The 10,810-nt window shown below is 42.6% G+C and overlaps 1 protein-coding gene across 1 annotated transcript in view; it reads left to right on the top strand.

The window, feature by feature from the left end:
* pla1a (phospholipase A1 member A) overlaps positions 1-10,810 on the top strand; it is an 84,016-nt gene that overhangs the window by 28,615 nt on the left and 44,591 nt on the right. The window contains exons 2-3 of the mRNA XM_037686732.1: positions 8,434-8,647; positions 9,330-9,507. Of these exons, the coding sequence (XP_037542660.1) occupies positions 8,434-8,647; positions 9,330-9,507 (392 nt within the window). The remainder of the gene's footprint in view (positions 1-8,433; positions 8,648-9,329; positions 9,508-10,810) is intronic.

Genomic DNA, 10,810 nt, shown 5'->3' with positions numbered 1-10,810 from the left:
TGTTGCTGCTGATCTGTTTCATGTTGCTGCTGATCTGTTTCATGTTGATGTGTTCATGCGCGCTCATCTTCTCACACAGACTCATGCTCATGTTTGTTCTGCTGTTCAATGTAATGTTTTTATGCTATTAGTGCTTAGCATATTTTTAGTTGATGTTTTTCTTAGTTCATATCTTAGATGTTATCATTGTTTTGCTTTTACATTTTATTATTGGATGTAACTGGGACCCTGTGTACATAATTTCGCTCCACCACATGTACCACATGAGGTGCGAATGACAATAAAGAATCTCTGACTCTGACTCTGAATGAGAATCTACTAATCTTCCTTTCGGAATAATTCTTTACCAATCTGAACAGCCAGTTATCAGCATTTATTTGGAATAAAAAACATAAATGGATTGCCAAGTGGGTCTTACATCTGACCTGAAGACTAGGAGGCATGTCACTTCCTAATTTCATGCACTATTACATGGCAGCTAATATCAGAGCTCTACTATTCTGGTTGGGTAAGGATACCCCTTCTCCCAGTTGGGTGGCTTTGGAGAGGGCCTCAATTGGATCCAGTTCCCCCACTGGATTACTCTGCTCTCAGCTGCCTTTTAAATGATCAATATCAACCTACTGTACGTTTCTAACCCAATTTTAATCTGAACGGTTAAGATTTGGAATCAGTTCAGGAGAGCATTTAACTCTGTAGTTACTTTTTTGGCACCTATGTCAAACAAGCATGGTTACTCCCTCAGTAGCTAATACAGCTAGACAACTGGGTCTTGAGGGGAGTGCATTCACTATATGATCTCTATGCTGATGGTAGATTTGCCTCTTTTGAGCAGCTGGTTCAGAAGTTTAATATCTATTTAATATCAACTATTTAATATAGTTGAAACATTTTGTGAGGTCTTCAAAAAGCGTTCAATACAAAAACAACTGGACTTTATTTGTAACAGAAGACGTTTCGCTCAGATTGGCAGTTCACACCTAAAAACCTAAACAGTAGGTCTTTGTTCCTCTAATTCACAGTCGAGGCCCCTCTGTTCCCATCAGGTGTGAAAACCGGCTGGGAATCTGTTTTAAAGTTGCATTAGATGTTTTTGAAAGTGGAAATCTGAGGCCTCCTCCTCTGTTAAGAGACGGCTTTTCTCTTTTTACATGAATTGCTTCCTTCACCCCCCTCTCAAACCATCTGTGTTCTCGGTCCAAAATGTGCACATTTTGGTCCTCAAAAGAGTGTCCCTTATCTGTGAGGTGGAGGTGAACTGCGGAATTTTGTCCAGAGGAGGTGGCTCTCCTGTGTTGAGCCATGCATCTGTGAAGAGGCTGTTTAGTTTCTCCAATGTAGAGGTCTGGACAGTCCTCATTACACTGGACCGCATACACTACACCACTCTGTTTGTGTATGGGTGTTTTGTCCTTAGGGTGGACCAGCCTCTGTCTGAGAGTCCTGCTGGGTTTGAAATGTACTGGGATCTTGTGTTTGTTGAAGATCCTTCTGAATTTCTCTGATACTCCAGCAACATAAGGGATGACAATGTTTTTACGTCTGTTGTTCTCCTTTTTCTGTTTATTGGTGTGTTTTGTAGATTTCCTCGCTGACTTGACAAAAGCCCAGTTAGGAAATCCACATGTTTGAAGAGCTTCTTGAACGTGTTTCAGTTCCTTTTCCTTCCCTTCTGTCTCGTGGGGACGCATTCGGCCCGATGCTGTAAAGTTCTGATGACAGTTTGTGTTCCAGTGGATGGTGGGAGTCAAACAGAAGATACTGGTCTGTGTGGGTTGGTTTTCTGTAAACTTCAATGTTGAGGCTGTCCTCTCTCCATCTGAACCAAACAGTCCAAAAAAGGCAGTTTGTTGTCGTTTGCATCCTCTCTGGTGAACTTGATGTTGTTATCGACCGAGTTAATGTGTCTGGTGAACGCTTCTATTTCCTTGGCTTGGATTTTGACCCAGGTGTCATCCACATAACGGAACCAATGGCTTGGCGTTGTTCCCTCATAGGAGTTTAGGGCTCTCTGTTCCACTTCCTCCATGTAGAGATTGGCAACAATGGGTGACACTGGAGATCCCATGGCACAGCCGTGCTTCTGTCTGTAAAAACTGTCATTGAACTTGAAATAAGTGGTGGAGAGGCAGAGATCCAACAGGGTGCAGATCTGGTCTGGGGTGAAGTTGGTCCTGTTGATTAAGTCCTTGTCTTGTAGAAGTTGTTTTCTGTTTTCTGTTCTTTTTTTCACTCTTTTGAGGACCAAAATGTGCACATTTTGGACCAAGAACACAGATGGTTTGAGAGGGGGGTGAAGGAAGCAATTTATGTAAAAAGAGAAAAGTCGTCTCTTAACAGAGGAGGAGGCCTCAGATTTTCACTTTCAAAAACATATAATGCAACTTTAAAACAGATCCCCAGCCGGTTTTCACACCTGATGGGAACAGAGGGGCCTCGTCTGTGAATTAGAGGAACAAAGACCTACTGTTAAGGTGTTTAGGTGTGAACTGCCAATCTACATATGTGTGTGTGTGTGTGTCTTATGTGTGTGTGTGTCTCATCTCACTCAGCCTTATAACCTGTATCTCTCACTCTCTGCTCTTTGAATTGAGAAAGCTCCTCGGATGAGGAGCGAAACGTCTTCTGTTACAAATAAAGTCCAGTTGTTTTTGTATTGAACGCTTTTTGAATTCATCATGTCCTGGATGACTGAGAATCTTCACCAGCATTTTGTGAGGTCTAAATCTGACTGTTTTCCTTGCACCCATCTAAACATTTTGTGGCTAAAATTTTGGAGTGCAGGTCTTATACTAAAGGGGCCCTTGGTAAAATTTTTACACTGCTCAGTTCATACCTTGAGACCAGTTTGAACTCCCTTAAACTGAAATGGGAAATGGACCTGGAGGAATCCATATCAGACTTAATCTGGCGAAAGACCATTAAGAACATTTACTCATCTTCAATTTGTCTGAGACATGCTGTAATTCAATTCAAAGTGGTGCACCGGCTGCCTTGGTCCAAAGATAAACTGCCCAAAATCAAAGCCGACCTGGACTCCACAAGTAATTGTCTTTTAGCAATCTATTTTTGACAACTTATCTGGGATATGTGGAAAAACTGTGCATTCATCACCATTAATCTCACTGTTCGGGGTGGTCCCTGTGGATACGTATCTTAGTAAGTACGAGAAGGATGCAATTGTTTTTGGCCCTCTTTTGGCTAGAAGACTTGTTTTGTGCATTTGGAAGGATCCACACACCCCAGCATATGTACACTGGATAATAGAAGTGATGTATAATATCCATCTGGAAAAAAATGATATACCCTGAAGGGTTTGGTTAAAAGATTTTGGGACATGTGGCAGCCTTTTTATGTTGTAGTTCATTAGTTGTATTATATTGTATATAATTCAAGTTCATTTTGTAAGTGTGACTTATTTTGTGTGTGAGAAAGAGGGTGAGAGGTTTTTTGCCTCTGTCAAGCTCTTTGCAATGACGTGGACCAGTTTGTGTTTCTGAACCTTGTTTGTCTCTGAAAAATAAACCATATAAGCAGGTGAAAGATGATCAGAACTGACAAAAATTCCCTCTTTGCCTTTAGGATCAAGCTTCTTTTTGTTTTGCTCATACACCATACACTTTGAACTAGGGATGGGGCCAATCCAGTATCAGTATCGGCCTCCGATACCAGAATAATTTACGTATCAGATTTTTCCTATCCAACCTGCAGAGATTTCCGATCCATGATGCATGTTGGCTTCAAACTATGAACTGGATTTCCTGAACGAAGGCGTGTCTCATGAGCCCAGAGTAATAAGACCCGCCTCACATTCAGGAAATCCAGTTCATAGTTTGCAGCCAGCTACAACGTGAGGACTGAGTTAGCAGCACTGTGGCTAACAGCTAACCAACTTTTCATCTAAACATGTCGCTGTGTGGAAGTATTTTACACTAAACACCACAAAACAAGACAGCAATGTGCAATGTCTGCAGAGCCATAGCGCCACATTAAACCACGTTAAAGTTAGTTTTACGATGGACATTCGAGCTCTGTGGCTTCAGCGTGGCGCTGCTCTTGCTCAACCTGAAACAGCCAACTCGACCCCGGTCAACCGTGCCCAATCCGCTCTGCTAAGTCTGCCCGTCTCTGAGGAGGTACAGACTTAGCGCGATTGACCAAAATCAGACTGCCTGCGTGGACTGAACAAGAAGAAGACATCGCTGAAGCCTCGGAGCTCGAATGTTTACCTAGAAGTTGCTAAACTTCATCATAATTAATGAACAACCACTATCAGTTGTAGAAAACAAAGGATTTTGCAGCTTGATTCTTGCAGCCAAGATATAGTTTACCCTCCAGGAGATATTTATCAGTACAACAGTAGACAATCATAAAAAAACATGATATAAAAATTACAAGAAAATTATATATTTTTAAAAACTAAACAAAAACAGCTACATTATAAAGTGATGTAAAATACTAAAAACAGGTCTGTGTTGGTTTATGCCATGAACTTAGCAGATGTTTAAAGCCATTTAACATTTTATTTTATTTATTTATTCATTCATTTAAAAGAAACAAAATAAACAAAACAAATTAATCAAAAAGAAAACATTGAACGAAAAGAGTGCAGAAAGAAGAAGAAAATTCTTATATCTGCCACTTATTTAAAAATATATTAAATAACTTTAAACAATCACTTAAATTAATCACTTTAATATCCACTTTAAAACTAGGAATAAAAAAGAAACATGTTTTGTGTTAGCAGAATGTAATTCTAACTTTAAAACTTAACCAACATTAATAAAACTTACCTCAAGTTGCCTTTTTGGACATGCATGTATATATTTGTACAAATTGTACTTGAGAGGAGATTATTACAGCCTCATATAAAATCAATGATGATCATGATATCGGAACTGGATCGGTATCGGTTGATACCCAGATCTAGGTATCGTATCGGATTGGAAGTTAAAAAAAAAAAAAAAACTGGATCGGTGCATCCCTACTTTGAACCAAACTTTTTCATTTTTGACAGATCTGGTCTCTCTCTCTCTCTCTCTCTAAATAGGGTGTTTCCCTGTTCTCTTATATTAACACCTGTTCCTTATGATTGCAGCTGTCCTGGCTGCATAAGGCCACAGCTCTTTGGGTAACCCTGACTCAATCAGGATGCAACGGACCATTTCAAATAATGTGCACCAATTCCTCTCTGCAGTCCCACTTTGATCGGGAAAGTAGGGCTCTGACCTCTCATGTTTTATAGCTTTGTCCTTCAATAGCGACTTGTACTCCTTTGACACAAACTCTGTCCCGCTGACTGACCTCAGACATTTTACTTTACCATAAAGTGCTGTGTCTGCTAAGAACTGCTTAGTTGCTTCAACTGCCTTGTTCTTGTTCCTAAGGAAGTACACATAGATGGCACCAGAAAAATCATCAGTTAAATTGATGGCATATTTGTACCCTTCAAATGTCTCTGGTACAATAGGCCCACCCAGGCCTGTATGTATTAGCTCTAATGGCTCTTTGGCTCTCACATCACTTTGTTTTTTCTTTGGGAAAATTTACCCTCTAGACAAGTTTCACATTGGTTAGGTCTGCATGTTTTATCTTTGATTTTCATACCATTTACTACTGTTTCAAGTTTTACAATATCATCATAGTTACAAAAACCCATTATCTCGTGCCATGTTTTTAAATCAAAAGATACATTTCAGGAGTCCTCACTGCTTACATTTTTCTCTGGGACAATGTCCAGGTAGTACAGTCTGTCTTTTGCCTTAATTTTACATGTTGTGCAATCAGGAAGGACCATTTTGTTGTTATTCTTTTCAAAGTTGAATTTTGCTTTCGAAGCTGCTGCATCCACAGACAGTATGTTCTGTGGCTATCCAGGAATCAGGAGCGCATCTGTGAGTTTGACACTCACCTCTCTCCTGTTGCTGTCAGTCAGCTCAACTCGTGGGACTCCTTTCTTCAGGTTGCTGCCGCTGATCTGCGTCCCATCTGCCAGCTGCCTGACGTGGTTCTTGGACCGGAAAGTCTCGTCGAATCTGATGAAAGCACTTTCGTTGGTCATGATGTGGGCAGAGGCACCGCTATCCACCAGTACACCTTGCTGCTGTGTGCCGAGGGGTTTCCATTCACTCCCCCAGAGCACAAACATCCCTTCTTCATCCATGGGTTTGTGTCAGTCTTTAGCACGAAGAGTTCATTGTCCCGTGTCTGTAATAGTGGCCACCTTGTGCCATCATGAAGGACCCCACCCACCCAGCACACACACTTTTTGCCCCACTACCCTCAGGAAGGAGGTTAAGGAGCATTAAGTGTAGAACCACTAGACTGAGGAACAGCTTCTACCCTGAGGCTGTTAGACTCATGAATCTTTAACTAGAATAATCACTGTGAAAAACCATATCATGTTGCTGCTGATCTGTTTCATGTTGCTGCTGATCTGTTTCAATGTTGATGTGTTCATGCGTGCACATCTGCTCACAGACTCATGTTCATGTTTGTGCTGATGTTCAATGTTTTATGTTATGAGTGCTTAGTGTATATTTAGTTGATGTTTTTCTTAGTTCATATCTTAGATGTTATTACTGTTTTTCTTAGACATTTTATTGTTGGATGTAACTGGGACCCTGTGAACATAATTTCGCTCCACCACATGTACCACATGAGGTGCGAATGACAATAAAGAAACTCTGACTCTGACTCTGACTTGTTGCTGTTTTGCATATTGGTCACTCTCCACTGAGTTTTCTTGTCTTTGTTTCAACAGACTTTTGCTTTATTCCCCGTTTTCTCACAAACAAAGCATTCTCCATTGCAATATTTTCTCACTTAAAACTTAGGTTTCAATGTTTTGTAATTTGCAGTCATTACTTTGTCTGTTCAGGGCCTGCTATGGTATCACAATTAGCATTCAAAACTTCTCAGTCTTGCCTTGAACTCATTGAAAGATAGTGTTTCTCTCGTCTGAGTGACATTAACAGAAAATGGGTTGTAATCATCCATTAGTCCTTTTAGCACCATTGCCATCAGAAGTGCATCACTGAGAGTCTCTTTAGCTCTGTTTCCTGTGGCTACTATCTTTTCAACACTTGCAAAATAGTCCACTAATGCTTCCCCGTAAAGCATTAGCACATTGGTTAGCTCTGTGTACAACCCGACAATTTGCTGCTTTTCTTCAGACTCAAAATGGCGTCTCAATATTTCTAGGCTTTTCTTGCCATTGTCCGGTGCTTCGTACAGGATTAGTGTTAGCGTTTCCTTGTCCAAACAACTGCACAATTCTGCATATGCCAGTTCATTTTTCCTACCGATCTCCATCGCTTCTTGTGCATTAGCTCCTTCTGCTAACTCACTTCCCACGATAGCTTCTTTGAGACGAGTGGTTTTTAAGTACGCTTTAAACCTTACATCCCAGATGTGGTAGTGGGCTTCATCTCCATCAAATTGTGGTGGACGTCTCGTTCCATGCGTTGTTACCGCTGAAACTTTACAGAGCCCATAACCTGTTAGTATTTCTGCAGCGGGTATCCCACTGTTCACACAGGAAGCTCCTGGGTCTTTTTCACCATCTGCAGCTTGTGTCGACATCTTTACAGATACATTAGCTTACTTTTAAGCTAATAAGACACAGGATACATTATTCCCGGTTTAACTGGAAGCCACACCACTCCGTAGTTCACCGTAGCTCACAGAGGCTCACAGACGCTCACAGAGGCTGACAGAGGCTGAGGGGTGGTGAGGCTCCACCTTTATTGACTTCACAACTCCGTGTAACCTTCCACTTCACAAAACAGTGCCAACTAAAATACATCAGTGGCATGCACCATATTCAAAAACGTCACATATAACCAATTAAAGTAGCATTACAGTGATTTTTTTCCCTTAGTGATTCTCCTGGTTAGAGATTCATGAGTCCAACAACCTCAGGGTAGAAGCTGTTCCTCAGTCTAGTGGTTCTACACTTAATGCTCCTCAACCTCCTTCCTGAGGGGAGCAGGTCAAAAAGTGTGTGTGCTGGGTGAGTGTGGTCCTTCATGATGCAGGTGGCCCTCTTCCTGCATCTGGAGGTGTAGATGTCTGTGATGGTGGGGAGACTGACTCCAACATCTTCTGTGCAGCCTTCACCACTCTCTGCAAAGCTTATCTTTTTGCAGCTGTGCAGCCTCCATGCCACACGTTGATGCTGGAGCACAGGATGCTCTCCACCTGTAGAAGGAGGTGAGGACTGAGCTACAGTACTTACAGTACTTCCACACAGACAGCTCCTTAATTTGTCAGTCAATTTAGAAAAATAAACTCTATTCAAACTGAGGTCATTCAAATGACTAAAAGTACAAAAGAAAATATTATATACAATCTTCCCACAGAATCTCACTTATAAAGATCTGATTTAAGGTTGTCAACTAGCTGCTGAACTACAACTTCATTTTCCATTAGGTTTGAGTGAAGGACATCAGAATGGTCAGTGCGCTGACTTCAACAGCACCAGATGGCTGTACCGACAGCAAAGAATTAAACTGCAGGTCCAGTACCTGCTGCTGACCCGGGAAAACCAGGACTGTCCACAGAAGTTCACCCAGGCTTCCCTTTCCCAGCAGTCATCTCACTTCAATGTTTCCCATCCTACAAAGGTCATCATCCATGGATACAGGTGAGCAGCAGACTCCTGAAGGTTATGTAAACTCTTTTTGTTGTTTGCTCTTTTTTTGTTTTTGAATATTGTGTAAATGGATGTAACTCTGCATTTGTAATCCAGTTCTTAGTTGCTTAAGAGTGTTTAAGAATAAAACTAGAGCATCCAAATTTTTCACTGTTTGTCAAATCCCCACAGTCATGGGACACAAACAAAAAACTGTCCTTGTTGTTTAAATTGTGACTTTTTGAAGTTTGACATTTACTCAAAGCCAAGTTTTAACTAAAAAAAAAACAACTTCACCAAAGCTGAACCGAGTCATAACTGGACTAAATGAAAGAACTGTTCTTCAAATTACTGCTTTCAGCAAGCAACATATTTGTTTTTGCATCTTTTCAACCCTCACTCTGTTTTTCTTTGGTAATTTTATAAACACTGAAGACTAGGGGTTGGGGGAGGGATGATAGTAAAGACAGAAGAATCCAGATTAAAAAAGCATTGTTTTTCTCCTGCATGAGCACAGCTGTTTGAAATCATCTCCCCAAAACCATTTAATTTTCATTACTTATTTAAGGAATGTTTTCTTGTTTTACTTTTGTAAAGTCATTTGGTTAGCAACACATTTTTAAAATTAATGGCTCAGTACTCTGACAACTGATCTCCTCCTCACGTGAAGTTCTCATCCTTCTCCACCCTCCAGAGTCCCGGGAACTAAGCCGTCCTGGGTTATGGAGCTGGCCCAGGCCCTGCTCAGGGCTCAGAATGTGAATGTTCTGGTGGTTGATTGGGTCTATGCTGCCTCCTTTGCATACAACGTCGTAGTGGAGAATTACAAAGAGGTGGCTCTGCAGATCTCTGTCCTTATCAATCAGCTACAGGTAATAAACAATATATATTTACTGCAGATGTCAGTGATAAAATGCTCACATGCTGGAGGACAAACTGACCACACTTTTTCACTCTGCCACTGTCTTTACTTACTCTGCTCAACCTGTTTTGTACAAAGTTGAATAATGATACTTATAACATCATTAGAAAGTATTTTATACAGTACGTGGTAATACAAGATGCATTTAGTGGCCACCACAACCCAATTGAGTGTGTATCTGAAAAACCCTTGAATTTAAATACCTGTGTGAGCATGCTTGTCAGTATGTTTTCTCCATAAAAATGTTCAATAGTGGATGTGGGGACCCACAGAACCATCCACACAGGACACGATGGTAACACAGGGAAGACCAGAGCCACAGACACACAGCGGCCCCCAAGCCCGGATTTCCGGGAGTCCCCCGACAGGGACAACTGCACCACCCAGAGAGAAGCAAAGGGAAGCCCCAGGCAATCCCCAGCAACCACAATGCAGAAACCCCAGGAGGCTGCATCGACAAGTCCACAGGCCCTGCCGGCAATCCGCCCCTCCAGAGTAGCTCTGGCCATGGACACTGAGCCCCAAGTCCCGAGGTCATACCACACCCCAACAGAGGCCCAACAGAGTCAGGGCACCCAGGCCCTGGCAGGCAGCCACAAGGGCTGGCCAGCACACACCCCACCACCCAACCCCAGATGCAGAGAGCCGAGAATGCACTGGCGGCAGGGGCGTGCACCACTGGAGGGGAGTGCGACGGGGGAAGTAGACCTCACATTCCTGGGGCCAGAGCAGCAGGGAGCAGCAGCTGAGGAAGGCCGGCCCAGCGCACCAAGGACCAGGCACCCCAGCAGCCCCACACCACAGGCCCGGAGAAGCCTCGGCATGCCACCTACGCCCCCCCCCCCCCCACCACCACCACCACCACCGCGAATGTCACACCAGGCCGACCAGCCAGCACCCTGTCAAAGTGAAACCACGCCCCCGACTGCCGCCATACACCAACAACAACCACACACACACAACCACAGCTGACCCCCTGCCAGAACCCGGCAGCCACCCCAGCAAAAGGGCTGGCCATCGCAACCAGGAACCTTGATCGAAAAATCCAAATAACCCAGGGAGAACCAGAGCACCGGCCCCGCCCCAATCGCCCCTCAAGGTTCAACGCCCACCCACAGCCCAGAGCGGCCTACACCCCCTCCCTGCCTCCGACCTCAAATGTCAAATAGAGAATGGGGGTGTAAGGAAAAAAAAAATAATAATATGTATATATATATATATATATATATATATATATATATATATATATATAT

The sequence above is a fragment of the Nematolebias whitei genome, chromosome 13 (assembly GCF_014905685.2).
Source record: "Nematolebias whitei isolate Nwh7 chromosome 13, NemWhi1, whole genome shotgun sequence".
Taxonomy (NCBI): Eukaryota; Metazoa; Chordata; class Actinopteri; order Cyprinodontiformes; family Rivulidae; genus Nematolebias; species Nematolebias whitei.
Note: the sequence above shows the minus strand (reverse complement) of the source record. Positions and strands in the feature narration are given on the sequence as shown.